Source organism: Amphiura filiformis, chromosome 5 (genome assembly GCF_039555335.1).
Source record: "Amphiura filiformis chromosome 5, Afil_fr2py, whole genome shotgun sequence".
Taxonomy (NCBI): domain Eukaryota; kingdom Metazoa; phylum Echinodermata; class Ophiuroidea; order Amphilepidida; family Amphiuridae; genus Amphiura; species Amphiura filiformis.
In genome coordinates, this window is record NC_092632.1 from 46,038,937 (window position 1) to 46,056,836 (window position 17,900).

General features: G+C 42.3%; 1 protein-coding gene across 3 annotated transcripts in view; it reads right to left on the minus strand.

The window, feature by feature from the left end:
* Nucleotides 1–207: 207 nt before the first annotated feature.
* Nucleotides 208–17,900, minus strand: part of LOC140151882 (uncharacterized) — a 29,854-nt gene continuing 12,161 nt past the window's right edge. For 2 of the 3 annotated variants that reach the window (XM_072174201.1, XM_072174199.1), the window contains exons 2-3: nucleotides 2,381–2,510; nucleotides 208–926 (exon numbers count right to left, since the gene is read on the minus strand). In XM_072174201.1, the coding sequence (XP_072030302.1) occupies nucleotides 399–926; nucleotides 2,381–2,500 (648 nt within the window). In that variant the 5' untranslated portion in view covers nucleotides 2,501–2,510 and the 3' untranslated portion in view covers nucleotides 208–398. Of the gene's footprint in view, nucleotides 927–2,380; nucleotides 2,511–9,586; nucleotides 9,747–17,900 lie in introns of those variants that run through there. The other variant, XM_072174200.1, reaches the window with a different exon arrangement.

Consider the following 17,900-nt stretch of genomic DNA (forward strand, 5'->3'; position numbering starts at 1 on the left):
TGCACGGGAGAAGAATACATAACGATGAATAGAAACGGGCACTAGAAGTGTATTCACACTTACTACTGCACTTCAGCAACCTCTCTATCAATAACATACATCTTTTTTCATCATGAAACAAATCTTCAGAACTATAAAATTACTAAAGTTTAAATTATTTAGTTATCTCTGGGTTGATAGGATGAACACATATTACATAGATTTCATGGATTTCAAGTGGAATAGCCCATTGATTAGAGAGTTGTTCTAATAATACAAAGTTAACTGGTTTGAATTTGGCCAAATGCACTGGATTTTTTCAGTCAATGTGACTGTGTAGACATTCAGGAGAATGTCACTTATGTAATGTAAGTCCTTTTCATCTCATTTTTTGTTTGTGTGTATGTAGTGCTGCAACTTTATTGCAAACTAAATCTGACTGGTGAACCCAAGTCAACTAATTCAGGTTCTGGTTTCTCATATTTACCAAGACAGATCACATCTGGACTTTGCATAGCTTCTGGTATTTTATGCTTTAATTCTTTCTTCATGGGTGTTACTACATGTAGCACTGTAGGATCATCAAGCTGATGAGTCTCTGGACTTCTCATAGCTTCTAGTATTTCACGCTTTAATTCTTTCTTCATGGGTGTTACTAGCACTCTAGGATTACCAAGCTGACGAGTCTCCACACCGACTCCACTTCTTTGTTTTTCAAGTTGTTTGCTGCAATTGTTTCGTGTACTTGAGCGTAAGACTTTAGGCGATAACGCTCTGGGTGTTGATAAGACAAATTGTTGTCCTTTCTGTTTATTAGTTTGGTTTTTATGCTTTCTTTCTCTGTTGAGAAAACTCATAGCGTCCTTGAAGGACCTCGGGTATGCTTCGATGATCCAATCGATGACATACAGTTTTTGTTCCAGAATGGACAAATCTCCACGCACCTTCTGTAAAGAATTACATAAACACCAAGAAAAAGGGCAACAATTATTATCCTACAAAAATCCCTCACATTCACAATACCTTGCCTGAATTACAACATTTTTTGTCAGAACATTTTGTTCTGTAGGCCGATCTCAATAATGGAGCTAGTTTTGGTCTCATTTTATTGATAATTTATCTAGCTAAAAATGAGGAAAATGATATCCTAACACTATTAATTTTTTTAAGATACTGCAATTCAAGTGATGCAGTATAGGGGTGCATATGGAGCAGGTATACATGTGTTGAAGACGTATATGTATGGAATAGTGATATTTGGTGTCTCTCAAGTTTATTTTCTTTAACTGTATCCTAATCTTCATTAGATACAGTGCATCCCACAAAAATGTGTATTGCTGCACCTTGAATATTGACATTACATGGCGAGGCAAACAAAGTGTTTATGAACCCCAGCAAGGTATTAGGATGGATTTACAAATACGTACATATTTTGTTGGTATTTATGTCAAGTTTAAAGTTTTCTGTTGCAACTGTACTCTGTATATGCATTGAAATGTTCATAATTTCCCTAATTCTGTATAACTTTACATCGTTAAAGGAAATTTGAATTAGATTTAGTTCTGGCAATTTCTAATTGATCTGGATGGCCTCCTGTACCAAACAGGGGTACTCTCTATCATCCTTGGCTAACACTTTTGTGTATTCCCAGTCAATGTTGTGGTAAGATTGAGATTCTGTTTTCAATGTTGTGGTGAGATCCAGATCAAAAAGAAATCCGCCAGAGCTAAATCACGATCAAGGACTGGAATTGCCAACCATATACAACGCTCTCATTCGACAAAAAGTTACCAATGGCCAACAAAAGGGCACGTCCATCACAACATCTTAGGACTTCTCCTGATGAGGATGTGTGTCACACATCGAAAATTCAAGGATAGTGAATTTTTGTGCTGAAAATCAGTTAAAACTTTTGGAAATTGTTTATTACCAGCACATATGAACTTACACTCGAGTATGATATTTGTGGCACCCATTATAAAAGTTTCAAAATTGCTTATTGCCTTTATGATGATAATTATTGTTTTGCAGGTTTCTGACAAACCCAAGCAGATTTACACTCATTTTTGTGTTAACACTGAAAACATGTTATATGTTTTCAATGCCATGCTTTAAGATGCTGAGAACCAGGACTTATTTTAAAATAAAATCCCTATTTGGACTAGCTTGACATAAACATCTTACAACAAGCGGTGTCAAGAATCAAAATAGTACAAGAACTAATTTGGGAACCATACTCGAGCGTGGGACTATACTCGGACAAATCACGGTACTTAAAAGTTATAACCACACAAACTACACTCAACAATATTATGTCCACCATTAAAAAAAGTTTTTAAACACACAAACTACACTCAACAATATTATGACCACCAAAAAAGTAGCATTTTGCAATTCATACTTTTGTTCTTCTGAATCGTCCCTCTTCTGATTTTCTTTTCTTCTGCAATTCGATTTCTTCTTTGAGTTGAATCAAACGCATCTTAACCTCTTCTTTCTCAAGCTGTTTGGTAGTTGGCATGGTTGTTAACCTGCAAAAACAATGGCCAAATATAATTGTTACTTAGGTGACAAAAAAAAGAACACCCTGTTCTATGGGCCCAACGACCCTGAATTTTGCATTTTGGAGACATTTTTTCCTGAAATTTTGCTAAAATCCTGTATTTAAAATAAGCTCTGTTTTGGGGCTAAAATTTATTGATTTTGGCTGAAATTTTTCAGAAAACATGTTTGCAAAAAATCTTCAGATTTCTTTCAGATTTAGGCAGGGTTCGATTTAGAAAATAAAATTTACATGCACAACTCTCGATTTTTTCCTCAAAATGGGCTGAATAACACAAAATTTTGCATGCACAGGCACAGGCAAAATTCTACATGCACTGAGAGCCAAAGTTACATGCATTTGTGCATGTAAAACCCTCTAAATCGAACCCTGGATTTAGGTGACATTTTAGGGTAATTTTAGCCTCCAGGAAAAAAATGCCTGACCGACCCTACTTGAAAGGTCCATCTGCCACAGAGCAGGGTAGTTTTTTCCCTGGCCTTAGCTTGACTATATGGTCATGTGTCATATGGTGGGACCCAAAAATAGTGGGAGGCGTTACATTTTTCTCTCCTCTTCCAGATTTAACTTGTTGGTACAGAGCTATTCTTTGTCCAATTGCATAAAGTTTGGGCTCATTATACAGCTTGATTATTCTACTTTTCAAATATGTTTCACAATTTGAAATTATCATTTGTTTACTTAGTGAAAAATATTAAAATGTTAACGAGGTTAAACCTGGAGGATAAGCGGTAGAGGATTAAGCGGTAGAGGAGTATGTGCAATCTCTATGAGAAATGTTGTGGAAACCTGATATCTTTTTGAATTTTAAATTTTATCATTGCCAAATTCTGTGCTATACATGCAAATCATATCTCAAATAAAAGCTTGTTCATTCATTATTCATATTCAACTATTAGTTTGATCTATTTCATGTTTTCAAGTACTCACTGAGAACCGCAAATCACAAAGACCCACAATTTTTCCCTATTCAGTCACTACACACAAATGCCAAGATTTTCAGTCATAACATGCGTTTTGGCTTTAAATTGTTGTTACTTGAGAATTATACACCCTAAGATAGGAAAAGTATACATTTTTGGAAAGCATTATACCCAGGGAATCCAAACATGCAGTTAAAATAAATGTAGGATACACTCTAAAGAAAATATTTTCAAAAATGTAATCAACATTTGGTGCGTAAAGTTACGTACATTTTCACACCCTGTATCACCACTTTGGCCAATCACAACATAGTAAAAGTATACATTTTATTAAAGCTCATAGTGTTGCCTGCCACAAAATTAGATTACATTAGAGGTATTCCATATCAGTAGCAAATGCAATAAATTATCAATTTTCTAGTAAAATAATTTTTTTTCATGATATCACCTATATATTTTCTTACACACCCTGTATATCAACATCAATTTTGCATTGTTGGATTCCTTGGAACATTAGCTTTCCAAAAATGAATAGCTTTGTTGGTGTAAGATGTATAGTTTTAGACATGTATCAATTTAAGGGCAGTGTAATGGGAGAGAACATGGACCTTTTCGAGCTTCATTATTTCTGAATTGTATGTCCAAAGTATATAAAACTATACATTTTTGGAAAGGAAATGAGTCAAGGAATCCCATGGTGACGTCAGATTTGTTCATAAATCTCAAGAAAAAATCCGTTCGGAGTAAACAAAATTCAGTTAGCTTTTCATGAAGAAGAGACATGAACTTAGGGAAGGTTTTTTATTTTTTGAAATTCGTCTCTTTTTTGAAATATTGGAAAAAAAACATGTGAAAAAAACCATTTTGTCACTCTATTAAGCAAAAAATTGCACATAATGGTGTATATTTTTGTTTAAAACAAATATTTTGAAAAAATGAAAAAACCTTCCCTAGACTTTGATGTACTCTAAAGGATAGTGCAAAAAGTTTACCCTTTGCTTGCATATTTTTCGAGTTATCTTGTCACAAAAATCGTGCAATATTGTCAAAAGTGAACTCAGAGAAATCGGCGTTTTAGTAAAAAATGTCAAAATTATGCACAAAACGTCCTTAAATTTTAAAACGGTAAGACTTTCACACTTGTAAAAGCTGTATCTGGTGCATGGTCTAAATATGCATCTTTTTGCACCAATGAATCTATAAGCTCTGCTTTCAGTGCGCCAAAATTCAAAATAATTAAAAAATCTAAGTGGCATTTTGACTGCAAATTTTTGTTTTGTTTACACCACATTTGCTGGCGTTAACAACATACCGAATGCGCCTTGACTGTGTTGGACATACGCGCAGAGTTGCGCGCGTCAAGCGGCGAATCATGCAGTAGTCACAATATTTTCGCATTCAAGCGCATTTCTGACTCATTATTTCCGCCAATTTACTAAACTGTCTTGAGCCATGTGACTTTTTAGAGTTGAAAAGAGTGAAATAAATCAAGCAAAAATACGAATAAATATTAGCAAGTTGTATTTTATCAGTTTCAAGTGAAAGAATACATCTTAGTGTTGATAAATATCAAAAAATCTCAAATTCGATCGTGGACGAATGTGTCTTCCATTACTCTGGCCTTAAGTGAAAATGAAGACCAGTGTTGGAGGACTCGGGACTCGGACTCGGACTCGAGTCCGGACTCGAGTCCTTTTTTCAAGGACTCGGACTCGGACTTGGACTCGGAAGCTAAGGACTTGGACTCGGACTCGGACCCCAAGGACTCGGGGACTCGGCCGAGTCCTCTTGAGTCCGCAAAATAGGGTCTTTTAGGTCTTTTTTTTTGTTCATTGTAAACTTCTTATACTTGATCAATGATCACATCATGTGATAAATTTAAGTAATTTTGAAAATTCAGTTTGTAAATAAAAGTACAACCAAAAAGCAAGATTGCTTTCAGTTATATCTTTAATTGGTTACATCGATTTTAATCATTGACATGACTGCTTTGTTAGACGCAAGTCTAGAATGTACATGAATAATAATAATACTCTGGGCACTCAAAGTTAAATTTTGGTAAGGGTGTGTGGCACCGAACTTTGGGAAGAACTGATTTGGTGGCAAAATAGGGGCTTGATGAACTGAAATTTCAACATTTTTGTGGAGGTCTGTGAACTTAAATTGAGCCAAATTATAGGGTTTGGAGCTAACAAGTTCAAAATGTTTCCAAATTTGAGCTTAAGAGCTAAAATTTTCGGAGTGTTAGGCTCAATGAACTGGACTACTGGAGCATAAATTATGCCAATGTGTTAAGGAACTGCCGGAGAGCCTGAAAAGGGACCCTTGACCGCCGCACATACCCGTCACACGGTACCACCTTTACATGTGAGTGACCCCCACCACAGGAATACTAGGCCTACTGCATAGGCTTACAGCCGGATCCAACACCTCTTCGTTTGGCACCTGGGGTTTAGTAGTGATGTCATATTTTGATTGTAATATTGCATCTTTTGCCTGTCTAAAACACAAGCCTAATAAGTTACTGTAAGTCTGTGATTATACTCTGTTTCCAGGGTATGCTACCTAAGTGGCTGAGCAAAAATTATGAGCATTGGGGGGAAGGTAAAATTTGACCGATTGAAAGGGAGGGTGGAAGCAATTTTTGGCAAGCCGAGAGGGGGGAACAAGCAATTTTTGGCACATAGGCCTATGGGCACCTTTTAAATAAAACGCTCTAAAAAGGCTTAGAAAACACTACGGAAATGCTTACATAATGCAAATTTATACAATTATCTAAACCATTTAAAGTTTGTAAATTGGGATCCCCCAAAATCAGCAAAAAATGGCATGTGCAAAGGGGGTGCAAAGATTTTTGGCAGGCCGGGGGGGGGAAGCGATTTTTGGCAGGCTCCGCTGAGAGGGATAAGCATTTTTTGCAATTACACCCCTCCCGGCGGGCTCCGCATAATTATTGCACAGCCCCAAAACAATACTAGGCATGCTAGGTGGGACTAGCACATTATGTATACTTAGGCCTACAAAAAAATAATATAGAACTAAAATTCTGGTTAAGTATAGGCCTACGTTGATAAGGTATTGGTGAAAACCCCGGGCTTGAATTTGATACATAAGGACTCGGACTCGGACTCGGACTCGAACATGGAGTACTAAGACTCGGACTCGGACTCGGACATCAGAAATTGGCAGGGACTCGGACTCGGACTTGGACTCGGACACCAAGGACTCGGACTCGGACTCGGACTCGGATGATGAGGACTCGACTACAACACTGATGAAGACAAATGATCAAAATCAGTGTTTGTAACGCAAATGTGCCCCACCATATGACACGTGACCATATGCATTAAAATACAGAGAGCTCTATATTGGCCCATGCTATTATTTTATTTCTGCTTTCCAAATGGTATCACCGCTTCTTGCCAACTACATGGCTTATACAGTGATTGGTTCCAAGACATTCATTCAATTCAAAAACTCAATTTGTTCACGAGGCGTACTAGGCACCTGCAACCTCTTACACCATAGTCGAATGCCCTGATTGCCCAAGTTAGTAAAAGGGAGGCTAAACAAATGAAACACAACGCAAAACAACCAAAAAGCAAACAATTAACAAACAAAAAGCATATAACTAAACATCAAAGCTTTTTTAGATCTAAAGCAAAACATAATTAACTTCCAATTTTCATAGGTTATTTTTTCTTTCTAATTGATAACCAAGACTCTCCTAAAGAAAACCAGTACAAGTATGTGTGTGAAGTTCACAAAATAAAACAAGGCAGTTCGCGAACCACCAAGTCTCAGCTGCTTTCGCGACCGCTTGTTTTTGCTCATTAAGCCCGGTTCTTACTCCACATCGCAGCGCGATGCGATGCTATAAAAATTGACATCTGAGCCAGGTTTTTACGAGCTCGGCGGTAAAAATTCTCATCGCGCGGTGGAAATTTTGGTCCGCCATGGCGTTGGATTTTGTTCAACTTTATAACATTCCGCTGCGATATCGCAGCCGTGCACGCTTGTGATTGGTTGCTGGAAAACCAAGGTCGGCAGAATGACCATAAAAGGAGATGCAGACCCCACATGCTTTTAAAACATCGCAGCATTGCGCGATGAAATTAATTATAACATTTTAATTTCATCGCACGATGCTGTGAGGTTTAAAAAGCATTGCATCACGCTGCAATGTGGAGTAAGAATCGGACTTTACTGTGGGTTGCAAAAGGTTTAGTCATTCCCACCAAATTGCATGAACATGTAAGAATCTACATGGCAATTTTGACCCTGGATTACCTCAAAATGACCTTGACCTTCTGTGTCTCACTTAGGTGGCCATTCCCACCAAATATCATGAACATGTGACAATCTATGGCGATTTGACCTCGGATGACCCTAAAAGAGATTCAAGTCCACTTCATCCGAGTCAATGTCATTGGTGTCTGAGTCCAACTGCCCAAGTCAGAGCGCTGCATAACTGAGTCCCGAGTCCTTGAAAATAAGGTCTTGAGTTCGGTCTCGGGTCAAAGTCCTACAGCATTGGCGACAGAGCTGTGAAGCTGTTACAGCTAGCCTGGAAGCACCAGACTGAGCTTATTTAACAATGTAGCTGCAATGACTCCGCAACATGGAAACAAGAGTGGAGATTTTGACTGACGGCCGGTATCCACTACGATAAAAATATTGGACCTGCCTGTTGTCTATCATAGGTAGAGAAATAGTCAAAATAAAAATTCCTATCGTTTATTCTCATTCTTAGTCAGTTAAATATTACATTACCGTATTTGTTCGAGTATAGTCCCACGTTGAATGCATTTTGAAATCATTAATAGAGTATGACATGAATACAAATCGTCGGTCGCAACACATAGTGGCGTATAGCCATTTTCCAAATTTTCCGTTTCACATAGTGGCGTATAGGTTTAGAGCTAGCTAATATCCTATAATAGTTATTCCTTGTTAACTATTAAAGATACTGTTTAATAGTTTGAACCTTAAACTTTAATTTTAAATGGAATCGGGCCACTGAGAGATAACAGTGGAGGAGTATCGACAGCGCTAGTAGCAGCATATCCTTCAAAAACGTTTTGCTCTGAGTCGTATTTTGTCCTTCACGTACGCCACTATGTGTTGCGACCGACGAAATTATCAATTTTCATAAAAAACACAAAATATCTTGAAATTCAACCATGAATGATCCTAGCATCTAGGTCCAGGGACACTCCAAAACCAAAAAAAAAAAACCCTTTTGAAATTCGAGTATAATCCCACCCCCCAATTGTGAAAAATTGTCACCTAAAAAACGGGTGGGACTATACTCGGACCAATACGGTAAGCAAAAATTAAGTTACCGTCATAAAAACTCCCCTTTTTCTAAAGTGAACGAAACTTGTTTACAACTTCACATCTTTTGTTGCACGTACTGCTAGCACGTGCGAGTATTCCGCATTGTGTCTTAGAAGCATACAACGCGATATATACTATGAGCGTGTTATTTGTTATCAACACTCATGATGACGCATGCGATCGTCTACAGCCTGATAGACAACACCCAAAATCATGCGATTCTCCAATCAGATTATGTGTCTACGTAATAGACCACTCCCACTGACTAAGAATGCTAAATAGTATGTAGTCTCGATGTAAATAATTTTGATGCTGGAGTCATTGGCGTAGCATGAGTCATCCTATTGAGGGGTGCACTGACCATGATTGGGGGGCACCGGGTCTGATGGGGGGGCACACAAGCCATTTTTCGGCAATTTTCAAATGGGATTTTTAAATGTTCAAATCGATTGGGGGGGGCATGTGCCCTCCTGTGCCTCTATGACGCCACGCCAGTGGTTGGGGTGCGGTATAAATGGGAAACAAATGGACTTTGCAACAAATATTAGTATGAAGTAAGTTTATAAGGAAAAAATAAAATATTAGTACACCAAGTAATAAGGAAAAAATAAAAAGTTTCCCAACTGAACACACATATGAACAACAAAATGTGCATCTCATTTTTATTTTTCCCCTAAAGCTTTTGCTCCATTCAATAAAATTAGTCTGCTTGAGTTGTTAATTGCATGAAATCGAAGTACATTAAATTGATATATTATCATTTAATTTCAAAAACACTAACCTTTGAAGTCGCTACTGATTCAGGATGTGTCCCATATTGGTCCTTAGACTTGAAAACTAGATCCGCAAGCCCTATCCCTGAAACTCCAGAAAACTTGCAGAAAATGACCTGCCTGCAGGAAGTATGGTACCTAAAACACTTCTGCAGATGCAAAACTCATCTAATGGGAACATTTCCATACATGCGCATCTAAAATGGCTGCACAGGCAGCTATCTTAGATGTGCAGTATTAAAGGTGAAAATTAATTATTCACTCTTTGCAGGGCTCCCCCAACTTGTTACCAAAACGAGGTCCTCCCTGCAAACGCATATGTGCAAAAAGTGCATTTTTGTTTCTAACATTTTTCTAGCAACACGCCAGAAGGCTTATGCAAAGCGTGCAGTGCACGGCAATTAAAGCACATGTTTGACAGGCTTATGCACACACACTTTGGGGATAGAATCTAGTTTTTAGATGACCGTGTGATCGGCGAAAAGGAGTATGTTGATGATATAATTATAGGAGTCAGCACAAATTATGCGTAATGAGCAACAAAAGGGATTTTTGACAAATCCCATTTTTCTGTTCTAAGGTGTTAAAGTACAAGGCCCTTTTTTTTCCGCAGAGAGGCATGTTAACAATTTATGTGTGGAATTCTTGAAAACAAGAAATATTGTAATTAATTAATATTATTAACACTAGCACTGTACAAAATGTATTCCGGACTATGTATTTCTAATTTTGTAGCTGTACAGTGAATCTTCAAAATTTTGGTGACTCATACTTTGTTGCCACAACTCAGAATATTGATTGGGAACAAGTAAAACTGTATGTACATTGATCAGGGTTGCTGATTTTTTTATTTTTATTAAAATTATTTTTTAAATCAGATTTTTTATAATTTAAGTCAAGATCTAAATTGGCCCTACAACATGCTCAACCTTATAGTTTTCAGCAGAGAACTTCAACGGTCTGCCAATTTGGTGCAGTTTAAGACGTATAATTTAAATAATTGAATCACATCATCATCATCACATCGGCACATCATTCGCTGGTCAAGCTTTGCTCGAGAAGTCTAGTTATACGCAGAAAATGGTACACTTACAATCCACATACAAACTAGGAAACCATACTTTCAATGTACAGCTGGTTTTTTCACAACAAATGACTTACTCACCAATGTCTTCTGTGGCCAAACTTGATTATTTAAAGTCCTACTGCATTATAGTCCACTTAAAATATCAATTTGGTTGAAATTTGTTGCCAAAAACTGTGTTTTTAAAAATGTGTTTATTCCACCACATAAATTCTTGTGATCAAAATTCCCACCATTAGAATGTGCTATCTCCAGCATGTAGCCCTTTACACATAGCATGTAACCTCATCTCTGCTTGAGGCCATGCATTTTGAGTTGGGCCAGTAAATAGGTGGAGATGTTACATGCGCGCGGCATTTTAGGGTTCATCTTTTTAATTTTCTCAGTTAATATGCAGCTTATGTAGTTAAATTTGGTGTCAAATTAAAGCTTGTGATGAGACCAATTAAGTAAACCTTACAAAAGTTGTAAAAAGTTATTAACATTTGAATAATTTGCCTCTAATTAGCATAATGTGCGGGGTGGAGGAGGATCAGGAGGAGGAGGATCAGGAGGAGCAAATTTAATAAAAGTGACCCCCAGGGGTCATATGATGCAAGAGGTCCATTTCTTTTTTCACATTTTTACAATTCACTTTAAACTGCATACTATAACACCATACAATCATATTCCAGGTAATATAATTTGCTTTGAGAAGCAATTTTGCATATTTTATTTTCCGTTCGGGTTACACATTGAAGTCAATGGGAAAATATGCCTTGAAAGAGGCTGGCGCAAAATCATTTTAACTTTATTGAACCCAGTGTTGTTAATTTACCGGTAAATTAAAAATGGCGGTAAATTACCGGTAAATTACGGTAAATTACCGGTAAAAAATGGTAAAATAAGTAAATTAAGTAAATTATAAAAGTGTTATATTGAACAATAAAAATTCAATTCTTTTCATATTAAGAGCTACATAGATACTTGAACACAGTCCTGTTTTGTTGAATATACCTTTCCAGATGAAAATCAGCTTCATAAATAAAGCTGAATTTGTAAGAAGTGAAACAAAAGTCATGTAGTATTTACGTACATTTTTAACAAGTGTTTCAATGTTTTCTCTCATATTAAACAATGCACTGACACAGCCTGTGTAGCCACTTAGCACAGGAGTCCTGGACTATAACATTGGACAAAACTATACATTCTGTTTTCCTTTACATGGTATTGGTAGAACATTTATGCTAGGAATTTCAATTGAATGCCAAAAAAATTATCAGACTGTGTTCATTCAATTGAAATTTCCATTGTAGACCCTATCTCATGACTGATTGTAATGCACCTGGTCATTCATAATATTTGAATCTGGTTAAAAGTAAACTTGTCAAAAGTTATACTTCAAGGATGCTAATCACAACTTACATGTATAATGAAATGATGTTTTACAGTGGTACCCAAAATATGCAGGGAATACTTTGGTAAAACAGAGACAAAGAGCATTTATATTCAGAATGATGTGAAATCAAAACAGCCATTCTTTAGTCACAAGTTCAAAGTATGGGAAATTTAATTTTATCTTGGGTAGTACAGTTCCTTAAAATGTGTATAAAATATTGAAAGCTCCTGACATAGTCAAGCCATGGTCAACCACTCAAAATTTGGAAGTACCATCAAGGGGAATGGGCTTGGGAGGGGGTACTGCTTTCAGTGCTTTCATAATGAGGTGTTGTTTTATTTCTTGCATATATGAGTGTTAAAATGCAGTAAATGAACATGTTGATCAGCTGAATGCACAATCACTGACACTTTCTCTACTTGCTACTTTAGTCTATTATACACTATGTAGTACAGTATGGGACCTATGGGCAGTTACAGGTAGTAGGGTCTACAAAATCATTATTTCAAGTAAGTTGTGCAAATATTGCAAACAAAATTGGCATCTACTATAAAACAAACAAACAAAAACAATATTATTTGAAGTTTTAATAAAAAAAAATCCTTTTATTTCATATTTTACTTAATTTACTTATTTTACCCTATTTTACCACGGTAAATAGTCCCAAACAAAAATGTTTGGTAGACTCATAACCGGTGCGATCTTACCTTTCCGATGTTGATTAAGATACTTCTTGCATCGATCCCGAGATGCGGAAAAACCAATAGTCATTTTGTCCCACATAAATGAATAAATAACAAAACCCCGATCCCCGGTGGACTCACCCAAAAGGTGACGTCACACCATATGATAAATCCCTTATCCGACTTGGGATCCCCTACCGGACCAAACTTGTAGGGGTGGCGGGGTCGGGATAATCAACATCGAAAGGTAAGATCGCGACCGGTTATGAGTCTACCAAACATTTTTGTTTGGGACTAGACTCAGTACACCGGTCGATCTTACCGTTTCCGATGTTGATTAAGATACTTCTTGCATCAACATCTGAAAGATCGATCTAGCAAGTAACCGACGGATGGAGGTACAAGATTGGTCAGCATCTGATCAGGATCGGGAGCGGTAACGATGGTTTTCGCGAGGTCAGAAATATTTTCCCCAACGGTCGGGAAAACAAAAAGACCACGCGATCACAGACATAAACCTCCTTACTTAATAAGTTTGGTGGTTAAGAATAGCGACACTGGTTCTTACCATGCTGAGTATTCTGTATAGTCTGAAAACCTGGTACCCGTACACCACCGTATTATGATCGCCGAACAATGTCCCGGTAAACCTCCGCCCGTCTCTGATTACTAACGTAAACGGAAGTATCGTAGAGAAGGGCGAAGGTGGCTTCCGGGACACCGCCTGCTAGATCTCCTCAAGGGACAACCGAACGGTATACCCAAGATGATGAGATAGCTCGTCGAGTGGGTCGTGGGACGCGAAACCTTCGCGATCCCCGGACCCCACCAACACCTGGACCAGCCATTGCGACAGCGGCTGGACCGAAAGGCTCTGTAAGGGTGATGAATGCGGTCGTGAGTCCTCGCAAGGCTTGTGTTCGGAAGAAATAGTGCTGCAGCGCCTTATCGGACACCCCAGCCTATCTTTGGCTTCAGCGAACCTTGCCCAACCCTGGGGATTGGAGAGGGACGAATGTCGGTATGCACCGCGCCCGTTCAGTAGTCACGAGAACAGAGCGCCGAAACAGTGTCGCTCCAGTGTTTGTGAACACGAAGCTAACCTCGAGACCGTGTGCAACTCAGCACCGCCGTCGTCGAAGCCAACGCCAAACCGGAAAGCCATCTTGAGAGTTACGATTTAAGCGCCGCTTTTGACGGAAGGTCAAAGGGTGACCCTTAAAGTAATCTAAGACTGTGTTGGGATCCCTTAGGAGGATCACTTTCCTTTTGGTAGACACTGCGTTGAACATACCGCCGAGGCGTAGACTAATAAGGTAACCATCGGTTATGATAGTCGACCGCCTCGAAACCTCGGTGAATGGAGAGGACAGCTGACTTATAGCTGGCCCCAGTGGCCCGCTGAAGTCTTGCTTGGAACTTTTCTGTCAGAAACTCCGAACTAGCAGCACAGAGGTTCTAAGCGGGAGAGCTATTTGTCTCATTGCACCAAGCGTAGTATGGAGCCAGACTCTTGCTATACGTGCACGGAGGGTAGACTTCCGCCTAGCCCCGGCGATGAGAAAAACAGCTTCTGATGAAAAGTATCCCTCCGCTGCGCGTTCCTGGTAAGGGCCATGCAGCTAACTGCAGGTGCTCTAGTGATAGACTGGTACCTCCGCTCCGGGCATCCGGAGTAGATCTGGTACTCGGGGAGTGCCAGCGGCCTTGCCGCTAGCAGAATGACAATGCAGTCTTCCCACCCGATCTTGGTCACCACCCTCATGAGTAGTGAGATCGGAGGGACTGCATAAGCTGTCATCCTCCCCAGTCTATGGACAGAGCGCCCACGGTGAATGCTTGGGGTCCGCGACCCTTGAGCAGTACACCGGCAGTGGATGATTTGCGATGAGATGCGAACAGATCTTTCGAGGGGTGGTACATCCCTTGAAGATCGTCTGAGCGACCTGCGGAGCAAGGGACCATTCTGCTGGTCCCGACACCCTTCCTCGTGACAGATTGTGCGCGAGGATGCTGGTGACGCCGCGATGTGTATCGCTCTCATCGTAATCTGCCTGAACTTGCACCACCCTATCAGGTGTCGTGCATGCAGGCTCAATCGTGGTGGCCCGGAGTCCCCTTGTCTGTTGGGGTAGGCTACCACGGTTGTGTTCTCCGTCAGGACAACGGTATGTGATTCCACGATCACCTCCTCGTGAGCGAGGAGGTTGATGTGAAACTCTGTCTCTATGGCCCCCATAGGCCGAGACGGAGTCTCCAGGATGTGGACCCCCAGCCCTGTTTTGACGCTATGGTCGTCACTACGTGACATACCGGGGGTGCAGGAAACCTGACACCCTGGGTCAAATTGGGCTGATGGGTCCACCACCAGAGTTCTCTCGCGATCTCCGACAACGGAACCGCGAGGGATATTGGTGACGACTGGGCCTGCAAGCAGGCTAGAAGGTGTAGTTGGGTAAGCCTAACGTAGAAACGGCAGTACAGTACGAGGTCTACCATACTGGCCATTAGGCCTACCACCTTCATCCATGCCACAGCGGGTTTTGCCCGAGACTCGGCCAAGAGTCAGGCACACCGCACCATGTTCGTCACCCGCTCGGGTGAGAGCCCCGCGAACCCCTCCGTGAGGGTGATCTGGGCCTCTACAAATAGTGGTGTTCTGCGTCGGGACCACGCTGGACTTTTTGAGCTGATCAAAAATCCAGGGTCCCGCACCCCACGGACTATCAACCCCATGAGACCCGTAGTCTTCAGTGGAGTGCGTCCGTATATGAGCCAAACGTCCAGGTAGCAACTGATGTTGACACCCCTGTGCTTCAGATACGCTGCCACCGCTCTGACCAAGAGTGTTAAACACCCTGGGAGAGATGGACAGGCGGATGGCGGTATCAAAACTGGTAATTTTGATCCTGTACCTAGAAGCGCAGATGCCTCCGATCTTGAGAGGCGATTGGCATATGCAGATAGGCGTCCGAGAGATCTAGCGATGCTGTTCCCATGCCCCTGATGGGGCAGGCTAGCACCGAGGCGAGAGTCCCCATTCTGAACCTCCTGGGCCTGAAGAACGTGTTCAACAGCCTGCGGTTCCGGATGGGGCTCCCGTCGCCGGTCTTCCTTGGAGCCAATGGCTCCAAGATCACCGTAGAACGGGGGTAGACCGGGACAATCGCCCGCTTCGTGAGAAGCTGTGTGATCCCTGTCAGTAGTGCCCGACGCTGGGGGCCGTCTGACGGCACTACTGTGGACCTCTGAAATCTGCAGACGAATGTGGGGAGACTGGGTTGCCAGTCTGTAACCCCCACTCACCACTGACCATACCCAGGCACTCAAAGAGATGGTTTCCCACCTCTGGGTGAAAGCCATAAGCGGTCGTCCACTGGGAGATCCCCTGTGGAAAAACCGCTGAGCCCCCAGGAATGCTCTGCCTAGCTTCCCTTGGAAGAGCGCTTGCTCTTCTTCGGGGCTTGCCAGCTGTTCCTGTGCTACCCTTGCGCCTCCCAGAAATGGGTGCTACAGAGGTAGTGGGCTCGGGTACTGTTGGTGGTGCACGGCCTGCTGAAGTCGGAGCTCCTACCCATGGTAAGGGCAGTTTCCGACTTCTTCAGAGTGCTCCCGTTGGTAGCTTCTTTGCACGGTCCTCCACCGTAGCGCAGAAGCATCCAAAGAGAAAAAGGACCCTGCCTTTCCATCGCGTTGAGCGATTGAAGTGGCAGGCCCCACCCCCCGGCGCTGAGTGGACACCCTATGGGCTAGGCCCATGGAGCTCTCGTTGAGGCTAGCTGTTAGCACCGCTAATAGGCTCACCTCGCGGAAGAGCTCAGATGTTGTCTGAGCGTGATACGCTTGCGACATCTGGGTCCCTCTCGGATCCCCTCAGGTAGGTCCCGTGGTCCTCCCGCGTTACACGCAGAGGAAGGCGTGCAAGCACGCGGCGCCATAGCTCTACTGAGCTCGACAGCCCCACGATATCTACCCGTGAGGTTTGCCGGGAATGAGAGTGCAGGCGCCCCCTGTGAGGAAGCAGCAGCTGAGCATCCTACTGAAAGGATCCTGGTCCTCCTCCATGGACTCCCCTTAGGGGGTGTCCGGAGGAAGATCAGTGCTGTTGCTCCCCTCGCTGGGCAGCGGGGAAGGAGATTGTAGTGATGTCACTACCGGACTCAGCTTCCGACTCCTTTCCTCGCCCACAGTATCCGTATCATGCTCCGATGATGACGGTAACTGAGGACGGGCATCTGAAAGCGGGTAAGAAGGCATAACCACTGTGTGGCTCGCCGACTACCTGCCAGCAGAAGAGGGAGTACTCCCGCAAGACCCTGAGGTATCCGTCATGGCACCACTGGGTCCGCATGCTCGCAGCCGTCGTCCTAAGCGCTAGCAGCACGGGCCTACCCTGATCAAGATCTGGGTTAGCCCCATGCCGGCTGGCCTGGTCAACAGCTGATGTTGGTACTGCGTGGCCATCGCTAGGCGACACTTGCCACGGTGCTGGCCGTGGAAGAAACACCCTGCGGCGGGTACCACGGGCATACCCAGCCGGCAGCTGACCCTGAAAGGATCCGCCACCAGGGTAACCCCATGGTACTGCAGTACCAGCACCGCCCCCCCTTTGTTGCCACAGAGACTGTGGCGACTAAAGCGGTGCTGCGGTACCGGTGCGGTATCAGCGTGGGTACCCTTGAGGGTTCCCAACTGTGGACCGCTGTACCCTCGCCACACTGCGTTCCCTGTTTGGGGGATCAAGCTGTGTGCTGGCGTGGTACCGGCGCGGTACTAGCATGGGTACCCGTGAGGGTTCCGGCTGTGTACCGCTGTATGCGTGGTTCCAGCGTAGGTGCCCGTGAGGGCTCCGGCTGTGTACCACTGTACCCATGCCTCACTGCGTTCCCCGCAAGGGGATCAAGCCGCGTGTATGGGTACCCGCTATACCGGCTGTCCCTTGGCTAGAGGGAGCTTGCCTAGTACCACGGGTAGCTGAGCGTGCATACCCCCGTCAATCACCTCGCCACCTGAATAGGCAGCGTCAATCAATGGAGCTATGCCCTGTTGATTTGACAGTGATCGATCAAGAGAGGGTAATTGACCCATTGACGATAATGGATCACCCACGCTCCGCTGGCTCTCGAGGACATAAGTGGGTTGTTGATCAGCTAGGCTGTTCAAGCTACTTACTGTAC